Genomic DNA, 25,996 nt, shown 5'->3' with positions numbered 1-25,996 from the left:
TAGCCGGAGCCGGGGCGGTTCTGGGCGTCTGCTACCGGGGGCGCCTGAGTTTGCTGGAGCCGCCCGCCCTCCGCCGCCTGCCGGCCGACCTGCCCACCCGCCCTCCCTCCCAGCCCTGCCGCCCTGGGAACTCCCCGACCGTCGCCGCGGGCCCGGGACTCGCTATCTCCTCTCTCCTTCCCACCCGGGCTAGGGCGGCGGCGGCGGCAGCGGGGGCGGCAGAGACCATCACGGGAGGAGGCAGCTGCGGCGGGGCCGGTAATGGGCCTGGGGGTGCGGGGCGGAGGGTGCCGCCTCGTCCTTTCTCGGGATCGGCCCTCGGGCGGCTGTGGAGGAGTGGTCAACCCAGAGCTGCGCGGATGGAGGGGTCAGAAATGAGGGAGGCTCGGACGGGAGCGGTCGGGGGGCGGGGAGCCAGGGCGCCGCTGGGAAGGGAAGGAGTCGGGAGAGGCGTGGGAGCTAGGGGCACGGAGGACGCGGGCCCGAACTGCGGGGGCAGCTCGGGGGAGACCGATGGGCGGCTTGGAAGCTGGCAGGATTGCGGATGAGGGTTGAGTTCGGAATGGAGTGGAGATGATGTAGGATGGAGGGAAGTGAAGGAAGGGGAGGGCGAATAGAGGAAAATGTGGGAGGAGTGGTTGGGAATTTGTGAGTAGCAGGCAGGAAGGGATGAGGAAGGCTGGGCAGGGGCTGCAGACGATTGGAATGAGCGGGAAGGTTAGCAGGAATCAGAGAAATGGGTTGGGAGCTGAAGGGTTCAGCAGGGGTGTCCATTAAAGGGAACTGATGCCTTGACATGCCCTTTCAGCTCAGGTTCCTGATGTCTCCCATTTTTCTGGCGTTGTGGGGGAAAACGAAAGCATCACTTACCCTGGTTGCTAGCTCGATCGTTTTTTCACAGGCCCAAACACGCAGCTGACTGCCATCCATCCCTTTTAGTGCCATGGTCTTGATTTATTTTTTTTTTGAAGGGGTTAGAGTGGCAGCGTGACACGCAAACCGTTCTTCAATATGAAATGTTGGAAGTTATCCCCGAGAGACACAGTGTCCTCTTGTCCTGCAGTTTTCAGTTTAAGGGAAACCCATAGTTGATTCACATTTGCATTTTCTTCACTGACTTTACATCTTGCTAATTTCCAAAGCCAGGAGGATGTTGGTGTGTGCCAGAGTTATCAATGACTGGATATCCTTGAGGGTTAGTGGTTCCTGCAGCATCACGTTCCTCATCTCCCACAAAGATCTTGTGTCCCGCATACGATGGTAGTTTAGACATGGAAAGCCAAATCCTAACCTTGTGTCAGTGAATGGGGGGGGGGGGGGGGGGAGGGTTGGAGGGACGCTTCCTTAAAATACCTAGTTTAAACAGTATGTTTGCACTTAAGCACTTTATATGTTCATAATCCTGGTAATCACAAGGACACATGGATCCAAGGAATTGATAGTATTTGAGAATCAGCTGCAATATCTTGTAAAAGGAGAAACAGGGTCGGTCGTCTTACTCAGGTTTATCCTAACAATTAGCAGCAAGCCTTCCTTCCTCTAACCCAGCTATGGAAGATAACCGTGACGATCTTACCAGAGATTTTTGTCTCTTGACCTTTAGTAGAAGGTTGGGTTCCAGTGGAGTGGGGAGGCTTTCTCCCATGAGATATGCCTTGTCTCGTCATTCTATACTCATTTAAGAGAGAGGCCTTTGTTACCTAAACTTGGCGAATACACTCTGAACCCACAAAATTATTTCTGGACAGTCCCTCTTTTGCTAGTCTCACATAAGCTGTTTTGGTTTTGGGGGGAGTGATAGGAATCCTACAGACGTGAAAAGGCTTAGATCTAGTACTAAAATGCACATATGCTGTAGATCTTTATTTGGTGCTAGCTTAATATCTTCTATATACTCTGGATATGAGTTATTTCATATACCTTTGAGAAATACTCAGACACACTTGAGAAAAGACCATAAGGCAGAAGTATGTAGCCAGAAAGTATCAGCTGACCTTTCATTTCACTGTCATTAAAAAGCTTTTATAGAGGTTTGCATTGTTTTCTCCAAAAGCATTTGTTGTTTCAGTTGGTCATTTTGACAGTTAACTGTCAGTTATGACCTGCATTTCCAGTCTCACCTTCATTATTTCTGTCTGGGTTTAAGTGCTTGGAGTGTAACTTACAAGTGTTTCTCTTGAACACAGGCATTGATCCTTTGCCAATGAATGGTTGAGAGAGGTGGGCATGACTGATTTCTAATTGTGGTTTGAAAAGAGGTTGATTTGATGAACTGGAAAGTGTGGAACCTATTCTAGTTGCTTCTGTTGCAAAGAAAGGTCTCTTCAGGCCACTGTGGGAAGTGGATGGGAGGTTTGTTCTTGATGCCCAGGGAGTATCTTTGCCTGACAAGTCGAGTTCACACCAGAGTTGGGTAAGGAAGGCTGGGTTGAAATTTAAATTTCTATTGGTTGTCAGGACAGAGTTGATGGATTTTGTGTGTATGTGTATGTATATGTATATGTATATATGTGTGTGTGTGTGTGTGTGTGTGTGTGTGTGTGTGTATACAAATATATGTATAAAATGGAGTGAAAAAGTGACGCAAACAGATCCTGGGTAGCGTTAGGAGAGCTAAATCAGTACGCACATTATTTACACATAGAGCCGTAGGTTCAGATTATTCTCCGGCGTTTTAAGGAATATATCTTTCTCCTAGGTTTCACATCCTTTCTTTCTCCCCCCCCCCCCCCTTTCTTACCTGCCTTTTACGATTGCCCAGAAGCCGCTCTTCCAGAAGTGGAAGTGGGGAAGACCTAGAAAAAGGGGCGAAGGAGAATGGAACAAGTAGCCAGCAGTCCTCGCTGCACCAGAGGAAGTGTTACCCCTGAGGGCAGCTGGGTTAAGGCAGCGAGAATTTTAATCATAAAGATGATGTTGGACCAAACCCAAACTCATGCAGGGCATGAAGAGAAATATTCAAAGGGAGCCCACAATACTGGAAGCAAAGGGACACGGGAGGAAAGACCAGGAGCGCACAGTTTGCTTCCGGTCAGAGATCCCCTCATGCTTCCGGGCTGAGGAAAAGGCCACCTTCCCGGTAGCAACACTAAAGATACCAGTTAAAACCGAAGCTGGACTGAGGCCCTTTCTCAAAAGAGCAGACTTTCAGCTCAGTCTGAGTTTTTATGTGGTTGATAAGATTTTTAAGTGGGGAAGAAAAAAGTCGGTTCAGTGGTCAACGGTATTCTTTCTCTCTCTCTCTTTTTTTTTAAACATCACCCACACAAATTCTCAGTCGGAAAGATTACCTCCCCATGTCGAATGCAAGGAAGAAATTTGTTAGTTAATAGGTATCTTTAAACCCAGCTGAAATCTTAGCCCATTAAAGAGTCCTTGGCGCTCTCCATTCTTAATATGTGCGAGGAACGTGACCTCTGATGGTAAGATCAGTAGCCCGAAGAACAGAATCGATACTTTGGGCTCCTTTTTGAATTTCATTACAATTCTTAGCAAGCACTTGGTTATTTTTTTTTCCTCCTGGCCAAGTGTATTTCAGGAATGTGCTTGTCTAGACCTATGATGGCTGAGGTTTCCTAGGTGCATCTTGTGACTTGAATACAGAATTTTGATGAGATCTGCATAGAGAGATCAGGAAATCTCTTCGCTAAAGTACTCATTAGGTCTGGTTGACTAAGTAGAGCTGATCCAGGAGCAGGCAAATTGCTTCCGAGAGACTCAGTCCAGAAAAACAGCTCTGTAGCAGACAGCTTTTGACACCACAGTATATTCTGGGTAGCTGCTCTGCAGTAATGCAGCCCTGTCTTTCTGGGCAGTGTTGTTATTCCTGCTGCATAATTAGCAACTAGTGAGATCATAGTCTGGGGAGATTCTGGCATTACTGAGGCAAAGCAGGGAGGCTTCGTATCGTCACATGTGGCTCCGGCTCTGACAGCATTTCTGTTTCGAGCAGATTCATATTCTTGGGAACTTAGGTCCAAAGATGGAGAAGGAGAGAGATCTGTACCTGGGAAATGGACTATCCCTCGTGTGGCACGTTGAAAACACTGCCTGCCGTATTGACTTTACCAGAGTCAATTGTCACTTCTCTTGCTATTTGTTTTCCCCTCGCTGGTTTCTTTACAGGGGGCTAAGATTGTAAAGCTAAGTTTTCCTCGCACAGGGGATGATGACAGACCGGCCGAGCCCTATTTTATGGAGCTATATGAGATCGGAAAAGCTTCTGGGTTTCGAAGGCAGTGCAGATTCTAATCTTCAGTCCATTCTTTACAACCACATTTGATCTTTGTAGGAGGCCGGTGAGAATCTTCACCCTTGTGAAGATCTAGGTAAAGTGTTTCCCTGGCTTCTGATACACTGTGAAATTTGGGGCCGAGAGCAGTGTTTCCCAATGTGCGAGCCAAGGCTCATTTGCCCCCTGAGATTCTTCCATAATCGGGTGTGTGGAACACTGCACTAGCTGTGGGCTCTCACGCTTCACCGTGCTCGTTGGCATAGTCAGGGCCTTCAAGCTACCCTCTCATAGCGCTTTTCTAAACTGTTTGGACACGGCAGTCCTATTACCACGTAAGGCTATTAATATCCATGGAACTAGTTTATTTAATATACACACTTTGGGAAACGCCAGGCCAAATTTTCCCTAGGAGAAATAATTGGCTCTCGTTTAGGTTTAGGCACAGCCTAATTCTGCCTTTGATCTCCAGTCCCTCCTCCTGGCCCCTTGGGAGAGCTCTCCCGTGTGAGCACAAGAGCAGCTACCGTTATCCCCGGGCTAGTGAAACCCAGAGCCCAGCTGGCGTGGAACCAAAGGCCTTCACTCTGCTGGGAAGGGTGCTGCTGTTACTCATCTCATTATTCTAAGAGTGACTGGGACTGAAGGGAAACATAAGTAGGAGAATGTTGGCCAGAATAGGTAGAGAAATGACCTAGTCGCAAGAGACCAGACATCAGTGCTAGCTCAGGGACTTTCTTCATTTGGAGAGCCGCGTGTATAGACTTGGGAGGGAGGTGTGTCTCAGGACAGGAGTGCTGATTCCTCTTTTCCCCTGGGCAGAATCCTAATGCGCCCGGCTAACTGGTGGTGAGCAGGGGCTTTGGGGCCAACGCCGTGGGCTCCCCAAGGAAACCCCTTTGAAACCAATGGATGCATTCACGGGCTCGGGTCTCAAGAGGAAGTTTGATGATGTGGATGTGGGCTCATCAGTTTCCAACTCCGATGATGAGATCTCCAGCAGTGACAGTGCTGACAGCTGTGACAGTCTCAATCCTCCTACAACTGCCAGCTTCACGCGTGAGTGAGCCCCTCTACCCCCCACCTGCACCCACAGCCCCCCAAGCATCAGAGCCCATTGCAGTCCTTGCGACTGCTTCTTCTGTCCAGCTTGGGGATTTTCCCTTAACCATAATCTTCCTACTCTTAGCCCAACCTCGCTCTTTGGAGGACTTCACTGCTCTAATATCATAGGCTTAGGTCCGACTTCCTCTAGCTGATTTTCCTTATGCCATGTTTTATAGGTTCTCAGGAACCTATGGGCCGAATTAAATTGAAGAAGTCCAGGATACTACCCTTGCCCACCCGAGTTCCACACAATTGTAGCACTAGTAGGACATAAATGCTTACTGTCTGGACAACTGGGCAAACTCCAGATTTCTTAATTCTTTTTTTTTTTTTTTAATTGTTTAAAATGTTTGTTTTTGAGAGAGAGAGAGAGAGAGAGAGACAGAGTGTGAGTGGGGGAGGGGCAGAGAGAGAGGGAGACACAGAATCCGGAACAGGATACAGGCTCTGAGCTGTCAGCACAGAGCCCGATGTGGGACTTGAACCCACGGACCGTGAGATCGTGACCTGAGCCGAAATCGGCCGCTTAACTAACTGAGCCACCCAAGCATCCCCACATTTCTTAATTCTTATAGCTCAATTAATTTCTTGGAAAGAACTTCCACATGAGAGCGGGAGAGGGACAGAGGAAGAGGGAGAGAGAGAATCCTAAGCAGGCTCCGTGCCTAGTGCAGAGTCCCACGCTGGGCTCGATCTCACAACCATCTGGTCATGACCTGAGCAGAAATCAAGAGTCCAACACTTAACTGACTGGGCCACTCAGGTGCCCCAGAACTTCTGATTCTGTAGATCAGAGGTTGCCTATGGACCAAATCTGGCCCGCTGCCTGTTTTTGTAAATAAAGTTTTATTGGAATACAGCCACACACGTTGTAATTGATGTCATGCTACAGTGGCAGAGTTGAGTAGTTGCAGCAGAGTTGCAAAGCCTAAAGTATTTACTATCTGGCCCTTTAAAGAAATACAGCATCCTCTGCTATAGATTATACACACTGTCCAATAGAATTTTCTCTTATGATAGAAACGGTCTAGGGGTACTAGGTGTCTCAGTCAGTTGAGTGTCTGACTCTTGATTTTGGCTCAGGTCATGATCCTGGCATTGTGGGATCCAGCCCTATGTTGGGCTCCATGTTGAGTGTGGAGCCTGCTTGGGATTCTCTCTCTCCCTCTGCCCCTCTCCCCCACTTACACTCTCTCTTTCTTAAAAAAAAAAAAAAAAAAAAAAGTTTTACATCTGCACTGTCCAGTATGATAGCCATCAGCCGTACGTAGCTGTGAGCACTTGAGATGTGATTAGTGTAATTGAAGAGCTGAATTTTAAATTTTATTTTGAGTAACTGAAATTTAAATCGCCACAGGTGGTTACTTGCTGCCATACTGAGTGAAGCTATATAGATTGTTACATCCTGAAAAGATGGCCTAGATGTCCTCTTCCCAGCTGATGTCCAAAATTAGATGTTGTGGTCATCTGTGTGGGTAAAGTCAGTCTGGAGGCAGTGGTTCGGACCAGCTGATGTTCAAGGCCCCTCCCAACTGTGCATTTATGATGTGACGATCAGAAGTTTCCCAAGGTTCAGAGAGCACTTTGGACAACAGTTGAGAGCCTAGTTGAATGAGAAAGAACGAGACCGCCAGGCAGGCCGTTCCTGGGTTAGTAACACTGCTCTGTGCTCCCTTCTCAGCCACATCCATCCTCAAGCGGCAGAAGCAGCTGCGGAGGAAGAATGTGCGCTTTGACCAGGTGACCGTTTACTACTTTGCCCGACGCCAAGGCTTCACGAGTGTGCCCAGCCAGGGTGGGAGCTCTCTGGGCATGGCCCAGCGCCATAACTCCGTGCGCAGCTACACGCTCTGTGAGTTTGCTCAGGAGCAGGAGGTGAACCATCGGGAGATTCTTCGTGAACACCTGAAGGAGGAGAAGCTCCATGCCAAGAAGATGAAGGTGCCTAAGGGGTCTGGGATCTGGTATTTAACCGCGTTCCGAGATAAAATGGAAAACCATCTGGGTCTCTGGATTCTTTATTTATTTGTTTTAAATTTGCCGCCCTCGGCACGTAGAAATTCCAGATCTTTTTAACGAGACATCCCAGATTTGGAATCCGATCTCAGTCTGAGACATCATTGTTCTGGTCTCTGGCGGGGAGTCTACACAGGGTAGCAAAATGGCTTCCCTAGAATTCCCTACCCTCAGCAGATTTTTAAAAAGCTTAAAATGTGAATATCTACAAACATTCGAGTCTGCCACCCTTGGAATCTGAGGAAGCACAGTGTTTCAGTTTCTTGTCAAATGATCGTCTGTTGTCCCAATGCCCAGAACGGGTTTTAGATCCTTTACGTTCTCTGATAGGACCCCGCTGTTTCTATAACCCCCGTCACCTCGAGGTGATAGTCTTTTATGTGTAAATGACAGTGTAGCCAAATAGTTCTTTCTCTGTGGATGGTCCCGGGCCTGCCGCTGAGGCCGCGCCAGCTCTCGCAGTGTAGGAGAGCAGCGCTGGAAGAAGACCCGTCTCTCGCAGGTTGGCTCTTCACAGCTACCCGTTTGCTTTCAGCACTGCCTGGCACTCCACAGCCGTGGTTTCCACCAGGCCGCAAAAAGGTCCCCCCGAGTTCCTAGTTCCAAACTTGGAGAACACTGCTTCTGGCCTGGCCAGGTTTCTTGTGGGCCCGAAGCCTGCTGACCCATATTAAGACAGGTGGCTGCGTTATTTCCAGGGCTGCGGGTGACCCCCTGATGAGTCACAGCAGACTGTGGTGTGGTCGGAGAACTGATGGCAGGGGATGTGGACTAATGATATCCCTTTCCCCCTGTGAGAGCCGTGTCTCCTTCCCTCAGTCTACTCCCAAAGCCTTACACCTGTTTTTCTAACTGGAATGACATTGAGGCGTCCCTTTCTTGTGTCTGAGGAATTCTGTCACTGACCCTATCACCTTCCTGCTGCTATAGCAACGGCTGGGGAAATAAACACTGTTCTCGTCATTTGCGACGAAGGCTTTCTTCCCTTTCCGTAGAAGAAACCCGTCTCCTAAATCCGGTAGAGGCATAGCCTGTCACAGCAGGATTCCATCCTGTTCTGTGGCCCCCCCTTGCAGGATGTCTAGGGACAGAGCTCAGCAAACTCCAGGCTGGCAGAGGATTCCTCCTTATTAGCAGACTTCGCGAACAGCAGCACTGGTGGCAGCTGGTACATCTTTCTGTGTCGAGAGAAAACCCTGCCTTTGCCCTCCCCAGGTCCAGTTTGCTCTTAGAAAGTTTTCCTATCTTTATTTAGCGCTCTACAGGGGAGACTGTTGATCTCAAAGATACATCTTTTGCATGGCCCATGTGCCATCTGATATTTTTTCCTTTTAGGCTGCCAACAAAAACAAAAAAACTGCTGGTGCTCTGTAGCTTTGATTATATATAATTTTTCTAATATTTTCATTAAAAAATTTTAAATTTATTTTGAGAGTGCATGCACACGCGTGCGCACACATACACACACACACACACACACACACACACACACACGTGGGGAAGGGGCAGAGAGAGAGGCCCAAGCAGCCTCCATGAAGTCGGTGCACAGAGCCCGACATGGGGCTGGAACCCATGAAACCATCAGGTCATGACTTGAGCCAAAGTCAGATGCGCAACCAACTGAGCCACCCAGGTGCCCCAGTTATTTTTCTTTTTAATTTTGGCCTTTCATTCCTTTGGAGTGCCTTATTATGGGTAGTATGAATTGGGAATCTAACTTTTTTTTTTTTCCCCAAAAGAATATCCAGTTGTCCCAATACCATTTAATGCCAGAGGACTCTTCTCACTTGATTTGAAATGCCACCTCTGTCGTGTTACATCCTTACATTTGTGTGGGTTTCTTTCTATTACATCTCTAGCTTCTTTCCCTTGAGAGGACAGCGGGAGGGAGGGTGATGAGGAGGAAGCCATCCCCAGTGAAATAGGCAGGGGAGATCCCAAGGTCTGCAGAAAGGCCCCTCATCGTTGGTCTCCCTGCTACAGAAATAACAGACCAGGAAACCCCCAGAAGCACCACTGTATTTGTCTCCTCTGTCCCACCTTCCCACAAACAAACACAACAGGTGTGGAGCTTATTAGCCAGCCCTATTGCATCACGTCCCCCAGGAGCTGTTCCTTTACCAGCACCAATCTGTGGCTGTCTGATGAAGTAAGCCACCCCCTCCAGTAGCTTGGCTCTCATCCTGCTAGTAGCTTCCGGAGCTCTGGAGATGATGAGGTCTCATTTTCTTCACTCGAATTCTCTAGTGAGTTTTCAAAACTCATTCAGCCAGCTTGTCTTCACACTGTCCTTCCACTAAGACTCCCTTTTCTGGCTGGCTATCCTTCTTAGCCCAGAGAACCCAGATTTCTGCCTGTAGATGGTACCTTAGTGCTATATAAGCCACCCTGCCTCACATACTGCTTTTCTTTGAAATCAAATAAAAAAGTATCAGGAGAAAGAATATGTTCTAGACTGTGGGCCGGAAGTGAGAGCTTTCTTTGGTAGCCATTAACAACTTGCTCCTTTTTTTTCCTCCTCCCTATGAAATGAAGCTCTTCTGTATATGTAGATCGTTGTTGACACTGTGAAGATTTAGGCTCGTTGACAAAGACCCGGTGGCCTTGTACTACACTTGAGTGTAGTCTTCTTCCCAGAATGTGGTTTTGGGTCCTTTGGGGTACATACTGAAGGGTGTTTTGCAACGTTCTCTATCCATCCAAGGAATATCTAGCCATTGATAGACCTTCTCCTCCCTGTGTTAGAAGGCAAGTTAGGTGAAGTTAAGGGACACAAGTCTGGGAATGGAGAATATATTCGTGGAAGAATATTATCTTCTAGGAGGGAGGATGAGACACAGGTTTTGAGAAACTTTGATCTACCAAGGTGATACCCGGTGTCGACAGACAGGAAGGTGTTAGAACTACAGAGCTACATAAGGCTTCCTGCCTTCCTGCTCTAGGTTTATTCTCTTAAACTATCCAATATGGTAGCCGCTAGCCACACATGGCTATTTTTTTTTTTTTTTAAGTTTATTTTTGGGAGAGAGATAAGAAGCACAAGTGGGGGAGGGGCAGAGAGAAGGAGAGCGAAAATCCCAAGCAAGCCCCCCACCATCGACGCAGAGCTCAGCGCGGGGCTTGAACTCATGCACTGTGAGATCATGACCTGAGCCGAGACCAAGAGTCGGCCGCTTAACCGACCGTGCCACCCAGGCGCCCCATGTGGCTCTTTATACTACACTCGATTAAAGTGAAATGAAATGAAAACGTTCAGCTTCTCATTTGCACTAGCCGCATTTCCAGTGCTCAGTAGCCACACGTGCTATGAGCAGCATGGCCATTTCCATCATCGCACCCGGTTCAGTTGGACTGTGCTGCTCTAGACACCCGCTGTGAGGAGGTGCCTGCAAATACTCGAGGCTAACCTGTCCTCCCTGTCTCCTGGCAGCTGACCAAGAATGGGACGGTGGAGTCAGTGGAGGCCGACGGCCTGACCCTGGATGATGTTTCAGATGAAGATATTGACGTGGAAAACGTGGAGGTGGATGATTACTTCTTCCTGCAGCCCCTGCCCACCAAGCGGCGCCGAGCCTTGCTGAGGGCTTCGGGGGTCCACCGCATCGATGCCGAAGAGAAACAGGAGCTTAGAGCCATCCGCCTATCACGGGAAGAGTGTGGTTGCGACTGTCGCCTGTACTGTGACCCAGAAGCCTGTGCCTGTAGTCAGGCTGGGATTAAATGCCAGGTGAGTCCAAGTCGGCCTGAGAGAGCATATCTACTCTAGAGTCTGGGGGACGTGATGCGGGTACCCATGAACACGGGAGGCCGCCCGTCACCCGTGGGTGGATTCCCCGTGAGTGTGGACACTCCATAGCTCCATAACTCTCCTCCACCAAGGAGAAAACCAAGCACGGCAGGATTCCTAGGCTATGGAGATAGCAGTTACCTTTTCTGTGTTTCTCACCTCAGAGGTGATGAAGAGGCAGCTGTCCTCAAATGGGGAACGGGGAACAGGGGTTAGTAAGTTTACCATTAGTAGCTATTCCTTAAATATTGATTTCGTGAGATAAAAGGAAGCAGAGAGCTGAGTTAGGCCTTTAGACTTTATCTTCACTCACAGGACCTCTACCCCAATTTTGTAAAACTCAAAGTAATTCTCAGATCCTATAATTTAGGATCAAACTTGGCCTGGCAGAGGTTAAGTCCAGGATCTTAAGTTCAGGATCTTTTTTTTTTTTTTTTTTTAGTTTCTAAAATTAAAAAAAAAAAATTATTTATTTTGAGAGAGAGAACAAGTGAGATAGGGGCAGAGAGAGAGGGGGACAGGATCCAAAGCAGGCTCTGTGCTGACAGCCAAGAGTCCCACGTGGGGTTTGAACTCCAGAACTATGAGATCATGAAGTCAGACGCTTAACCAACTGAGCCACCCAGGCACCCCTTAGGTCCAGGATCTTAAAAGATAGAAGACCTCATTCCCCACCTGGCCTTCTGACAAGGGACAGGTTAGAAGGCCTAGCCCAACTGAAAAGAGTAATACCATCCCAGAGGATGAAATCTACCTGGAACTTGTAGGATGTGGGTGCTGAGTCCTTCTGGTTGAATGGATCCTAACGAACCTTTTGTTTAATTTTAGGCAGGTAATAGCTCTAGCTGATCTGGCCAAATACTGCTTTTCAGAGTGAAGTCCCTAATATATCATTCTGTTTTACAGTCCTGAGAATAGTCCTAAGAATTGGACTGTTCTTAAGACTGGAATAGAGAGTTCTAGAAGTTGATATCATAGGAAGACATTGTGTGTTTGTACATATTTGCTGATGTTATTTTACTTTTGGTGGGGGGGGGTGCTTTTTTCCTTTTTGGGATCCAATAAGGAGGTAGAGTAGATCCCCTTTCCACATATTCCTGGTCTATAACTGTTTCAGAACTAAACTGGCCAACCATCAGGGAAAAATGAAGCAGGCAGTGAAAAGCTGGCCATTATTTTGTTGGAACTGTCACGATAGCACCTTAGCAAACTAAGGCACTTTCGCTAGTTTCCCTGGAATGTATCGATTGCTTTGGACCAGCTAGATCTACTTCCTTTCCCACGCCTGTCGTTGCAGAAGGCACTAGGCTTGGGCCCCAGCCTTTGTCTTCTCGACACACCAGGTAAGTTCTGGGAAAGTCTGAGGCACAAAAATTTCTTCCACTCTGAGAACTGTCAGCATTCAGAGAGGTGGTCTCAGGACTTTTTAACTGGAAAGGCCCTTTGACGTGATTTTTGGCTACACTTTATTTGGAAGAGGAAACAAAGCCTTGGAGAGATACAGGACCTTCCCGAGGTCACAACTGCTAACTAATGGCTGTGCTGGAATCAGAACGCGAGTGGTCTGAAAACTACCACCTCATGCTCTTAGGTCACCACGTTGCACGTTACGCTTTGAATTAGTTGTTCCTCTTGTAAGAAGACCTCAAATCCCAGCTGCCCGCGTTTGCCAGCTGATGTCTCCTATCTCCGTTATTAAATCTGCTGGCCTCATCTTCCCTCAACCTCCTTGTCCCCTCCTCAGGTGGATCGCATGTCCTTTCCGTGCGGTTGTTCCCGGGATGGCTGCGGGAACATGGCGGGGCGCATTGAATTTAATCCGATCCGGGTCCGGACTCATTACCTCCACACCATCATGAAGCTGGAGCTGGAGAGCAAGCGGCAGGTGAGCCGCCCGCCAGCCCCGGACGAGGAGCCCTCACCCGCCGCCGGTTGCAGCCTGACGGGAGCCCAGGGCTCCGAGACACAGGACTTCCAGGAGTTCATTGCTGAGAACGAGACGGCGGTCATGCACCTGCAGAGTGCAGAGGAACTGGAGCGGCTCAAGGCAGAGGAAGACTCCAGCGGCTCTAGCGCCAGCCTGGACTCCAGCATCGAGAGCCTGGGCGTGTGCATCCTGGAGGAGCCTCTGGCCGTGCCCGAAGAGCTGTGCCCGGGCCTCACAGCCCCCATCCTCATCCAGGCTCAGCTGCCCCCGGGCTCCTCCGTCCTGTGTTTCGCCGAGAACTCAGACCACCCGGCCGCCTCGGCAGTGAACAGCCCGTCCTACTTGAACGGTGGGCCCCTGGTCTACTATCAGGTGGAGCAGAGGCCAGTCCTGGGGGTGAAAGGAGAGCCTAGCGCAGAAGACGTCCCGCCTTCTTTCCCCAAGGAGAAGGATCTGAATGTCTTCTCTCTCCCGGTTACCTCACTGGTGGCTTGTAGCCCCACAGACCCAGCTGCCCTGTGTAAGTCAGAAGTGGGGAAAGCGTCCACCCTAGAGGCGCTAGTGCCCGAAGGCTGTAACCCTGACGAGCCTGAGAGCGAAGACTTCCGCCCCTCTTGGTCCCCCTCGAGCCTCCCCTTCCGCACGGACCATGAAGAGGGCCGTGCGGTGGAGAAAACCTCACAGCAGAGTGAGGACAGGCCCCCCGAAGATTCTTCCCTAGAACTCCCTCTGGCAGTGTGAGCCGGGGATGGAGATTCTGCCTCTGACCCATTCTCTATTTATTCCCTTATTTTATCTAACACCGTTTCAAAACAAAACTGTAGAAGCAGCTGCTACGCCCATGTTATTTTATTGGGGTCTTGGGGGGATGGGTGGGAAAGAATCGTTTGTACGAGTATTTTTTAAAGGGTAAACAGAACCAAGGAGACCGGTCCCAGCTGGATGTGGGGAGAGTCTTGGGGCAGAGGAGGCCGCACAGTGCTGAATACTGAGCTTTCTGGGCCGTTGGAACAAAGAACGAGGATCTCACAGGAGAAGCTGGGTAATTCGAGCAGCTATTCTTTATGTAGGGACCAGAACGCAATAATTTGAACAGCGTGGCAAAGCTCCCTTCTCCTTTCCTGAGCTCCAGGTGGGGAAGAAGCTCAAGTTTTCTCATCGGTCACCCTGATACCCCACTTTGGTGCATAACGCAGTTGGAGTACCATCTGGCCAGATCTAGAGAGGAACGGGTAGAAGGGTCTCTGCTTCTGTAGAAAACCTCCAGAATTTAGAAAAACTTAACCTGCCTTCCCTGGCCCCCCGTTTGGTAAATAAGTTAATATTTGACACGTTTGGTGTCCTCCGACCTGTTCCCCACACTGGGGATTCCTGGTCTGTAACTTGAATTCTTTCTTTCACATGTTCTTAGGTACTAGAGTTAAACTTGCCTATTTGTCTCCCCCACCCCCTTTCTTTTTCCCTTGAAGAGAAAGCTAGATTGGCTGGGGATGTGGCCTAAAGAGCCTGAGGCTTGTGCCTGTGTAATGCCGGCTCCGTCAGGCAGCTTCAGGCCGGGGCTCACACGTCCCACAGGAGGCATATATGGAGCATTGCCTGTGTCCGAAAGAGGCAGCAGGAAAAGGCTGCTGTCTGCAAAGAAGTGGACTTGATCTGTGCCATGCTTGCTTTTTCACCCAGGTTCCTCCCGCCCCGCTCTGGGAGGTTTGAGCTTTAAAGGAATGCAGGACGTGGCAATCTAAAGTCACCAACTAGTTTTTGTCCTTTTCTTTCTGTACTACCCTTGTGGTCCTTGGATATACAGGGTTAAGAGAGTTTTGCTATTCCAGTCCCCCCGCCCTGACAACTGCAAATGTTTATTGGATCCCTCCAACTTGATACATAAAAATTGGAAGCCAAACGAATTCTTAATTGCTACACACAGCTCCCAGGTTCCAAAGAGTTCAAGTTCTGTTACTTTTGAGATCTGTAGAGTGGGACTCAAATTCGGGTCTTACCTCCATGGGGGGACACGGTTCCCGTTCTTCTTATGTCCAGCTCATGTTCTAGGATGCGCTCTGCTAAACACCGCTGAATTCTTATTCTCTTTGCGTCCATTTTAAAATGGAGTCAGTAGGGAGCAAAAAACACTCTCCACTAGCATCTTTTACATCACACTTCACTTCTGGTATGGTTTATTGACCAAGAAAGAACAAGTGGAAAACTCTTTGCTTTTGGTGGGGAGAGAACTCTTCCTACTTACCTTGCTCACATAGCCTTTTCTTGTGGGACGTGAACGCACTCTTTATGTATGTCACAGCAACATTTCACCTAGAAAATCTCTAAACTGAGCCTGTGAGGCCTTGTACTTAAACGGATACGTCTTTTAACCCAGTCTGCCTCTCCAGTTCATTCCTGGTTTTGCTTGGTTTTACATTTGGAGGGGAGTTCTTCAGTACAAGACCTTGTCCCTCCCCATCCTCTAGCCTCACAAGAGAGTCTTAAGCACCCGAGATGTAGACACTATCCCAAGCCAAGCCACACTCCCCCACGATCGGCCATCCCCTTGAATAGAAGGCTGAAGCTTAAACTGCAAACTTTCTTCCTGAAAGCTTATATTGGGAGGGGAGCGTGGGCTCTAAACATTCCCTCCTTAGGAAGGCTCCAGCCTCACCTTTGGAAGTGGATTCCACCTGCTTGGTAAGAGACACTTTAGCCTTTGGGGTCAAGCCAAGAATTGGAATCTCATTATTAAACTCATTGCCAGCCCCCAAGAGATTTGATTTTTCTGAAAAACTAGTTTCTTAATCCAAGTCAGTCCCTCCAGGAACAACACTTCTGACTCCCGCCGATCCCGAGTTTTTAAATGCTGAAATATTAACACTGAGCATTAACTGTCTTGTTAAGCAAAGGGCCTTTTCTACAACCTAGTCCATATCGTTTCTGGTGCTACCTGAGCTGGATACAGTTCTCGCTCATGGTTGCTAGAAAAGCTAAGCCTAGGCCTCTGATCACAGGACCGTACGGCTTCAGTCCCACTCAGTCTAGGCCTAGATAAAAGAAATCTCTTATTACTGCAACTCTTAAGATTTTCCAGTTTCCTTTCTCATATACTGTACACAGGTAGTATTTTCAATGTGAATCCAAAGCTTGTCTGGTTCTCTGAAAACAATTTTTTTTTTTTTTTTTTTTTTTGCCTTTTAGGTCCTTTACATTGTGATAATGCTGTATTTAAAGAGAATATTTAAATGTAATATTAAAGAAATATTCAAAAGAATGGTGTGTTATTCTTTATCCTGGCAGGCCACAACTTAGTTACTTGTTAGACAAAGGGTGCTTCTCCAGCGTTGTATATAAAACCAATTAGGTCAGTTAGATATTAATGTTAACAACAGAAATGTTTTACGATGGAAAAACAGAACATTCTCTTTGGAGCATCAAGAACTTGACGTGCATCGTATGCCCTTATGCACCCAAGCTGGAGCACGCTTGATGCTCCCCTGTTGAAGCTTTTCCCTGTCTATAGTCTGTATCCTGGGGGCTCATCTGCTAATCCCGTTTTCTTTACAATCATATATATATAATCTTTACAGATTATGTATGTATCTATAATATATATAAAATTCTCTGTTCCTGGTTATTGCGTTAAAATTGAGCAGAGGATCAGTGTCAAATCCGTTCCCTCAGAACTTCCATCCCATCAGAAGCTTCTATCCCAACCGCCTACGTCTCCATTAGTTAGGTTATGTCCGTCTTGTCAAAGGAGTTTTAGCAAAATCATCCAAGTATGCAGAAGTCACTTCCAGCAACTGGTTTCAGGTAGTCTTTACTTGGCTTTAAAACAGTGCTTCATGCATTTAATAAGTTATTACACGTCACTAGCGTACAGGGACAAAAGCTAAACCCAACGTACTCTCGACGCAGACCGCTCCCGGGCTCCCAAGCAGGGTGGTCGTTAGTGCCTTGGAGGTTTAATCCAGGGCCCAGAGGCGGCCACTGGCAGTTACAGCCGGACTGCCGCAACTCAGCGGAGGTAGCAGAGTTTAAGATCTGTGGAGGCTGCACCACAGCCCAGAAATTAAGACAAGGGTGGGGTGAAGGCTATAAACACGGAAAGGGTCAAGTGGCACTTGTATTTCCTTGCATCGTTGCCATCAGAATGTTCCCATATATGAATAACTATTTGCTTTAAAAAAAAAAAAAGTGTTTCATGGACTTGGAAAGGGAGTGGTTAACCCAGTGAGGGGACCAAAAATAAAAATAAAAATAAAAAGCCTATTTTTGGTCACAAAAAGGATCGAGGGCAGCATCAAAGGACACGCACAGATGTAAATGCTCCAGTTTCAACAGGGCTGCCCCTCTCCCCAGCCGGAAACTAACAAAAACCCAGCTGTAAAGAATGTGGCAGTGGTTAAGTCCGAGGCTGCTAGGACTTGCCCCACCTGGGGCAAAAGCTCACTTCCTAGGATCTGAACTCAAAACGTCACAATTAAAGCCCAGTACGGAGGCTGCTGCCAGCTCTGGCTGATGGTGAGGAAGTTGGGATGACACTTCTGGTAAGAGGGTGTTTCGGTTCCAGCTCCCTCCCTCGAGGGTACCACGCTGGAAAGCCCATGGGCACCTGCTCCTCTGCCTCCCGCACACCCCCGCCAGGGCACACAGATGCTTTGCCGGCCAGTGCTGTTTGGTACCACGCTGCCATACTGTGTGACTGCAGGATGATGCCACCCGCTCCACGTTCATTCAGCGCCTTGAGCCGGTGTAGTTGATGGAAAGCAGGACCACGTTGTGTAGCAAGAGGGACAGCTCAGCTTCTGAAAACACCATCAATGTTAATGGTTTGGCCAGAGAACAGTCACCTGGGGCGGGGGTGGGGTGGGGTGGGGAGGGGGCAGGGCTTGATCCTGGAGTCAGGAAGCCAAGTGCAGGGAGGTGTGGCATCGAGAGGCTACTGTTCTTGAAGGTCCCCTGCTTCACCCCAGTCCCTGCCACGGATGCTTTCCTTTCCTTCCACCAGGTATTCCTTTCTCCTCATCCTCACTTCTTGCCTCTCATGTGGTGGTGGGAGAAAATTCAGAGATGCTAATGGTAGTGAGCACTAACTATTGTCACCCTTGGGATTCTTCTGCTAGAAGCTGGTGCTCTGGAAACATTTCTTGGCTCCAAGGAGATTAGTAGGCCTACCCTGCTATTCACAGGCTTAGAAAACATCAAAGCCCAGCCAAAGGTTCCAACAAGTGACTCACAGGCCTAATACCCACCCTCAGATACTTTTTATTTACCCAATTGTTTTTGATTTTGTGGGTTTTTTTTTTAAAGATTTGTTTTTATTTTAAACTTAAAAAAAAACGTTTTATTTATTTTTGAGAGAGAGAGACAGAGACAGAGTGTGAGCAGGGGAGAGGCAGAGAGAGAGGGAGACACAGAATCTGAAACAGGCTCCAGACTCTGAGCTGTCAGCACAGAGCCCGACGCGGGGCTTGAACTCACAAACCGTGAGATCGTGACCTGAGCCAAAGTCGGACGCCTAACCGACTGAGCCACCCAGGTGCCCCAAGATTTATTTTTAAGTCATCTCTACACCCAACGTGGAGCTCGAACTCACAACCCTGAGATCAAGAGTTGTATGCTCTACCGACTGAGCCAGCCAGGTGCTCCAAGTGTTTTTGTTTTGAGTTTGAATGCCTTTAGACTGGCGCTTCTCACCCGGGATAATTCTATTCCCCCTTCCCCCACAGGACATCTAGCAATGTTGGGAGACATTTTTGATGATCAGAACTGGGGTGGAGGGCGCTACTGACATCTAGTGGGTAGAGGGCAGGGATACTGCTAGATACCCTCTAACGCACATGGTAGCCCCCCAGGACAAAGCATCTATAGTGCTGAGGCTGAGAAACTGCTTCAGACTGGCATGCATGTAGTCTTGGTTCCCACAGTCCCCGCTACTGCCTCTTGTCTTGCACAGTCTACTTCACTACCTGCTTAGCCCCTGTAGGCAAATGAGTTTATACACAGGATAAGGGTCTCACAGTACTCACTCATCAACTCCAAAGTAATCTCAGAATAAAATATAAAAATTATTTGAATTTGAGTGGCATAACCACAGGGATGGGTCTTACCTTTCAGGCTGCAGGAAATCTGTAGCCATTCTCCCAGCCAAGTTCGACACCTCTCTTCAGCGATATGGGTAGAATTCAAGCCACGAAGATAACAAGCCTATTATCACCCAGAAGAGAAACAGTCCTCAATGATCACATAGCAAGTATGGCCATGAACTGTAAACCTACTAATAATTCAAAACCAATCTCATCCCCACAAGAAACCTTTCTCTGTGGCAATCTGAACTACAATGGACAAGAAGACAAGCAAAGAGGACTATATAACCAAAAATAGTAGGTCTAAAGAACAGCGTCCCTGGTTTTTGAAAGGCCATAAGCCAAAACTACTCTGGGCAATTCCCTCCCATGAGTTCACTGAGAAAAAAAGACACAGAAACGAAGTGAAAGAATAAAGAGTTTGGGCTTTGTTGTAACAACCAAAACATGGTGGAGGTCTCTGTAAGCTCCCAGTCCTGTGAGTTCAAAAGCCCACCAAGGATTGAGGGTTGATATTGCCATCAAATTCTTACCGATTTCACTTCCTGAGGGGTCAGGTGGCCAATCCCCAGCTTTGCCAAAGCTTTGTCCAGTTGGTGAATTACAGTGGTATGAGTCTTTAAACGGTGTCTCAACAAGAAAGAAGGCAGATAAGGTGTGAGAAGCATGGCTCGACTCAAGGCTTTCTGTAACGCAACGACACAGGAGGAGAAAGTCAGCACGGCATTACCATACACAGAACCTGGGGCAAGGCGAGGCTGCGGAACAGAGAAAGCCTCGAAGTGCTCACCATTTGCAAAGCATGGAGTTGGTTCATGCCCAGAGGATGGTTAGAGAAACACTCTCTCAGAGCCAGGATATCATGTATTGCTGGGTGGGTACCATGCTGTATCTTGGGAGAGCCAAGAGATTGGTAGAGGTTAGGAAGCTCCTGACTGGCCCTCTTTCCTAGTTTTAGTGCAAACTGGATCTAACAAGAGTCCTAGTTTGCAGGAAGGGTTAGCTAGAGGAATACCTTGGTGCACAGCTCTGTCATATGCCACCGGAGTCCTGCATCAGAAACGAGAGGGATAACCCTTTCTAAATAGCCAAGGATTTCTGGGTGGGACTGCTTCCGGAGAGCATGATAGATATCTAAGAAATCAATTTGTTGCTTTGGGGTCCAGAAATGTTGGATCAGTAGCTGCCTAGGAAACAGGTACCTGAAAGGAAAAGGAATCACAATGTCACTTGCTGAAACCGGCATCTTCAAAGCGATCTAAGAAAGCATTTGGCAGATATGAATACTAGGAAGAAGAAATGGAGACATTACTTCCTACCTCACTGTTCTGTAAATGAGTCTCAGACCAAGGTTTAAGAGACACGGAAGCACAATTTCAAGCAACATTACTGAGGTTTGTGAAAGCAAGCAGTGGTGGAATAGCCTCGCATGCAGTAATTGGATAAAATGACTCCTTTTGAACCAAAGCATCTGAAGAACATATGCTGGACAGACCGGGAGACAGATGCAGACAGAGCTGGTCATTATATGTGATGGTGACAACCTCAAGCTGTTGCACAGTCCGTATGTGTATATAAAATGTGAAAGTCAAATTTGTTTTTTAATTCATTTTCTGCATGTGTGGTGGTTTTAAAGCACGGCCACAAATTCTCTGGCATCCCTCTTATTGAGAAGGAAGGTCTATGTCCCCCTTACTTTTAAATCTGGGTGACTGATTCAACCAATAAAGCAGAGCAGAAGTGAGTCTTTGTGACTTCCAAGGCTAGGTTATAAAAGGCCACCCGGATTCTTATTTGCTGAAACACTCACCCTTGGAGCCCTGAGCTGCCATGTAAGAAGTCCTATTACTCTGAGGCCACCATATTAAAGAGGCCACATATAGGCACTCTGACAGTCCCAGCCTTCCGGCCATCCCTGCTAAGGCACCAGACATAAGAGTGACCTTAGATCATCCAGACCAGTCCATTCGCCAGCTAAATATCACTGAGAGACTTCTGTCAACATCACACAGAAGAGAAAAATCAGTCACACACCTGAACCCTGCCCAATTTCCTGACCCACGAAACCATGAAAAGCTATTAAGTTTTGAGGTTGTTTGTTATGTAGCAACAGATAACTAAAACAACACACAAGATCAAAGTTTAAAAGTGTCATCTTTGCGGGGGGGGGGGGGGGGCGCCTGGGTAGCTCAGTCGATTAAGCATCCAACTCTTGACTATGGCTAACGGTTCGTGAGTTCTAGCCCTGCACTGGGCTCTGTGCTGACAGTGCAGAGCCAGCTTGAGATTCTCTCTCTCCTCTCTCTCAAGATAAATAAACTTAAAAAATCAATCAATCAATCATCAAAAGTGTCGTGTTTGGATGCAAAGTAAAGATTTATGTGATCAGAATATGAAATGCGTTTCTCTCCTAAAAAAACTGTCCCAAATTGCTAAGCCTCTCAGGGAGTGGGTTGCTGCCTCTAGGGATGATGGAAAAGGTCATCATCTTATTTCACAACACACAGGGGCAGCTGAGAGGCAGGAAAAGTCTACACTACCTACACCTACAGCTAGCCCAGTAATCCAAGTGTTACCAAGTGTGGCTAATTAGAAGACTGGAGCAGGAAATGTGATAATCTCTGCCTATTTCTGAAATGGAAAGTTCTTCTTAAAATAATTTTGAATTAAAAAAAAGATCTATGTATCTTCAATACGCTGGGAAGATAGAAGTCTGTACTCACATTAGCAAGAAGACCAGGTAGTTGGCAAAGGGTGGAATGGAAATAATACCTAGGAAAAGACACTTGGTGACGTCTCGGCGGAACTAAGCAGAAATAAACACAGACGCAGTTTTAACCCAAGTAAGTTCTTAATACAATGGACAATCCCTCCCCCAACACTGTGCAGTAAATTTCTATTACAGCCCAGAGAAGGATCAAGGTTATTTCTATCTACCTCTAGCTGGTAAGTTCCTTGAGGACAGAAGCCCTGATTTGTTCATTTTTGTATCCCAAATAATGTCTAGTACAGGGCCTGGCATTATACCAAATCTCTCAACAAATTCTTCCTGATGTGCCAAATGGGTCCTAGGTTCTCGCTCTCAGTTTCAAAGTCACCACCAAAGTGAACACCATCAAGTCACTACCAAATACTACTTTCCTGCTGCCTTTGGGATCCTTGCAGATTTTTATATATTCAGAAATGAACTCGATTTTAGTGTCCACAACTTTCATTCGGCAAGGATGCCAGAATCTCTATGGAGCTCTGTTGTAGAGGGCTACAACTCCGAATAAACCCAATTCTGACAAATAACCCGATGTTCTTACTTAGTTTGATACTTTGATCTCACAGCAGAGGGGAAAAGGTTGATCAGTGGTGAACAAGATAGGAAAGGAAAACAAAACAAAACAAAACAAAAAACACTTGAGATCTTAGTTAACTTTAATTACCTCACCATGAACTTCTGGGTATCTGCCCCCGGCCCATACCTGTCTCAAATGCTCCATCTCCCGGTATGAAAGTTGATGAAACTTTACATTGTGCTTCCACATATATGTCTTTATTCTTCTAGCCTTTTTGGCATCAGCCCAAAACATCTGCAATCCTGCCTCATTAAAGTAGAGGACAGAGTGTAATGTTATCCCAGTGTGAATCTTACCACAGGTCCCTAACTCCATGTCTAACCCCAATGCACGTACTTGTCGCTCCCCAAAATTACTCTAAATCAGAGCTCTAAACTAGGACACTTAAAACTCTTGTGAGGCCAACTTGTATCTCTTTTCTCATTCTTCTCCCCTGCAACACACTACCTATCTCCCAGCCAAGCCGGCCTTCTGTGATCTACTAAAAAATGGTCTCCCTCTTCTGGTTCATTGCCCGCTCCCTCCTTAAAATGAAAATTCAAGGGGTGCTGGGTGGCTTTGTCAGTTGAGCGTCCGACTCTTGATCTCAGCTCAGGCCGTGATCTCACGGCTTATGGGCTCAAGCCTCGCATCAGGCTCTGCGCTGACAGGGTGGAGCCTGCTTGGGGTTCTCTCTCCCTCTCTCTCTCTCTGCCCTTCACCTGCTGTACGCGTGTGTACCCTCCCTCTCTCTTAAAAGAGATAAATATTTAGAAATAAAAAAAATTCAAAAGCTCCCTAACTTCAGGAAGTCTTGCTCAATTAACCTTATCTTTTCCCCAACCAGATATTAACTTACCTTCTTTCTAGAACACTTTTAGAAATACTATAATTCAACATATTTCTATGGTTCAATTTTTTTTCTTCATTCGATGAGTATTCTTACCTTTTATCTAGGGCTTTAGTTCTTAAAAATGCTTTCATATTCATGAATGAAATGATATAATGTGTAGGTTGGCTTCAAAATTATACAGAAGTCAAGTGTGTAAATGAAGTAAGACCAGCAGCCATGAGTTGGTAGCTGTTGAAGTGAGACTGAGTCTATGGAAATTCATCACATTATTCTCTCTACTTTTGTGTACATTTAAAACTTTACACAATCAGGGGCGCCTGGGTGGCGCAGTCGGTTAAGCGTCCGACTTCAGCCAGGTCACGATCTCGCGGTCCGTGAGTTTGAGCCCCGCGTCAGGCTCTGGGCTGATGGCTCGGAGCCTGGAGCCTGTTTCCGATTCTGTGTCTCCCTCTCTCTCTGCCCCTCCCCCGTTCATGCTCTGTCTCTCTCTGTCCCAAAAATAAATAAAAAACGTTGAAAAAAAAATTAAAAAAAAATAAAACTTTACACAATCAAAAGCTTAAAAACAAACCGACCAAAATATTTTTTCGGACCTTTTTCTCATTTAATCGTAGCTATAAACTGGGAGCAGAGAAAGTAGCCATTCTATTTCTACTTTAGATTTTCCATGAAGCTAGTAATAATCATGATAATATTCACAGCTGACAATATGGTACTTTGTTGTAATTGGTGTTATGATAAAAGTACAGAGTATAATAATAGAGATACATTTATTGAGCACATACTATGATCAGGCCATGAGTACTTTACAAATATTGATGTATTTAATCTTCACAACCATGTGGGCCAATAGGTAGGTTCTGTTATTATTTTCTGTATTTTACAGATGAAAAAAACAAGGAACAGAGAGGTTAAGTAACTAGTCCAATCACATAGCCAGTGACAAGCTAGGATTTGAACACAGGCAGTCTGGCACCAGAGTGGACATGTGTCATTATACCATCTCTTAGTAACTAGCTCAGCTTTGATTTTAATGAAAACATCCAGAAAACAAGCATATGTAGTGCAATTTCCACAATATGCTACCTATAGATTTGTGATAACCATTAAACCACATCTGCTTATGGGCCAAGTCCACTGATAAATCACAGGGCAGGTCTGTGCAGCCATAGACGTCTGGCCTGGTGCATGTCAAAGAATTTCCATAATAGGCAGCTGCGTATGGTTAAGAAAAGTGCAAAAATACCTATAGGCATCCCCCTCCGGATGCTCTCAGAAGTTGTTGTCATAATACTTTTCTAGAAACATTCTCCAGAAGTGCTAACTTAAAAGAATTCGTTTCACGCTCAAGCATTTATGAAACAGAAACCCCCCCAGCTCACATCACATAGCAGAACATGCAAACACTCTTACTCATTCTAACTCTTTGACATTGCTCATGAACTGATTCAAGGGATTTCTGTTTTGGTTTTACCTTTCATGAAGATTGTGTACAGGACATAGAAGCGGGGGAAATGACGACCCAAGAAACGATGGTATTTCCCATTAATCACTTTGGTCTTGGTCACCACATAAGAAATCAAGCTCTTCACATCTGCCTTTGGAGAAAGGTGGAGGTTTGAAGACCTACAAGGAAGATCAAAGAGACTATCTGGGCATCAGTCCTGGAGTCCGTTCACACTAATGTAAAACACCAGGTCTCAGGCAATGTATGCTAAGGCCTGAAACTTCTGAAATCCAAGGAAGATCTTGGGCTCAGGAAGAGATAAGCGATCAGAAAAGAAAAACAGATCGGGCAGATGAAAGATCAGACGGGAAGGAATGTTGGGTGTGGGTATGAGTCTGCAGGCAGCGCAAGGCCTGAGGGACCATTTGAACAGCAGGCTAAGGCCAGAGAGATGGGATCCAGACAAGCAGCCCTAAAGCTTGAGTAGAAAAAGGGAGGCTGAAAGAGCTCGGTATAGGTGGGGGATTCGGACAATATGGAGCCCTGAAAGTTGAAGCGGGTCAGGAAGCCATATGACTAGTAGGGATCGGGGTGCGAATTCTGAGCAGAATAAAAACCCAGGGCTAGGACGTGTAACGCTAAGAATTAAGAAAAGGCATGCAAACAAGGCTGAGAGACTGGAAGGGCCTGAACATCAGAAACGCTTTCCTTTCTCCCACGTCCCTCACCGAGGGGCCCCCCAGGCCAGGCCAGCGCGAGGGCGAGCAAGTTGCAGCTTCCGGGTGACATAAGGTCCGGGGGTGACCGCCGAACCCCACAGAGCAGCCCGAGCCCAGCACACCCTGGAGAGCGCCATCTTCACAGCGAGGGCGGGGGAGAAGGAAAGAGGTCGTCTTTAGGTCAAAGTTCACTGTACGTCACGTTCGTTCCAGAACGCATGCGTCTTTCCTGAGCGCTGATTGGTATCCATAGACGGCCTGTCTGAGGCTCCCCTGCCGAGGAACCGATGCTAACTAGGTGGCGAAAGAAGGAGCAGGATTGGATGCATCCAGTATTTCCTTGTTTAAAAGCGCCGGAAGCGGGTTGTCCCGAAGGGAATGAGGACTTACGGCAGTGGTTGGTTTTGCGATCTTGAGGACGTCCTCTCTCTGAGGACCTGCTGACCCCTCGCGATTCACTAGGGCTTCCTAGCGCCTCCCTTGCCCTCTGTCCTTACTCCGGACTTCGGGGC

The 25,996-nt window shown here is 47.3% G+C and overlaps 3 protein-coding genes across 18 annotated transcripts in view; 2 read left to right on the top strand and 1 right to left on the bottom strand.

Moving 5' to 3' along the window:
* Positions 1–13,897, top strand: CSRNP2 (cysteine and serine rich nuclear protein 2). Of its 3 annotated transcripts, none has more exons than XM_043563915.1 (5): positions 1–258; positions 5,054–5,290; positions 7,020–7,279; positions 10,785–11,081; positions 12,886–13,897. In XM_043563915.1, the coding sequence occupies exons 2-5, from the start codon at positions 5,140–5,142 to the stop codon at positions 13,807–13,809; spliced, it is 1,632 nt and encodes a 543-aa protein (XP_043419850.1). In that variant the 5' UTR covers positions 1–258; positions 5,054–5,139; the 3' UTR covers positions 13,810–13,897. The 3 variants fall into 3 exon arrangements, with proteins under 3 accessions (XP_043419850.1, XP_043419851.1, XP_043419852.1); XM_043563916.1 differs by having other exon boundaries at positions 1–367; XM_043563917.1 differs by lacking the exon at positions 1–258 and adding an exon at positions 1,341–4,328.
* A 2,960-nt stretch (positions 13,898–16,857) lies between these two features.
* On the bottom strand, positions 16,858–25,985 carry LETMD1 (LETM1 domain containing 1). Of its 12 annotated transcripts, none has more exons than XM_043563923.1 (9): positions 25,875–25,985; positions 24,793–24,944; positions 22,613–22,732; positions 21,866–21,948; positions 20,158–20,344; positions 19,933–20,034; positions 19,676–19,828; positions 19,167–19,263; positions 16,858–17,861 (listed from the first exon to the last, which is right to left on the bottom strand). In XM_043563923.1, the coding sequence occupies exons 3-9, from the start codon at positions 22,718–22,720 to the stop codon at positions 17,791–17,793; spliced, it is 801 nt and encodes a 266-aa protein (XP_043419858.1). In that variant the 5' UTR covers positions 22,721–22,732; positions 24,793–24,944; positions 25,875–25,985; the 3' UTR covers positions 16,858–17,790. The 12 variants fall into 12 exon arrangements, with proteins under 12 accessions (XP_043419858.1, XP_043419857.1, XP_043419853.1 ...); XM_043563922.1 differs by having other exon boundaries at positions 22,613–22,728; XM_043563918.1 differs by lacking the exon at positions 25,875–25,985 and adding an exon at positions 25,494–25,655 and having other exon boundaries at positions 22,613–22,728; positions 24,793–24,965.
* Positions 25,770–25,996, top strand: part of SLC11A2 (solute carrier family 11 member 2) — a 52,548-nt gene continuing 52,321 nt past the window's right edge. For all 3 annotated transcript variants that reach the window (XM_043563912.1, XM_043563911.1, XM_043563910.1), the window contains exon 1: positions 25,770–25,881. The gene's annotated coding sequence lies outside the window, so the exon portion shown is untranslated. The remainder of the gene's footprint in view (positions 25,882–25,996) is intronic.

The sequence above is a fragment of the Prionailurus bengalensis genome, chromosome B4, assembly GCF_016509475.1.
Source record: "Prionailurus bengalensis isolate Pbe53 chromosome B4, Fcat_Pben_1.1_paternal_pri, whole genome shotgun sequence".
Taxonomy (NCBI): Eukaryota; Metazoa; Chordata; class Mammalia; order Carnivora; family Felidae; genus Prionailurus; species Prionailurus bengalensis.
Note: the sequence above shows the minus strand (reverse complement) of the source record. Positions and strands in the feature narration are given on the sequence as shown.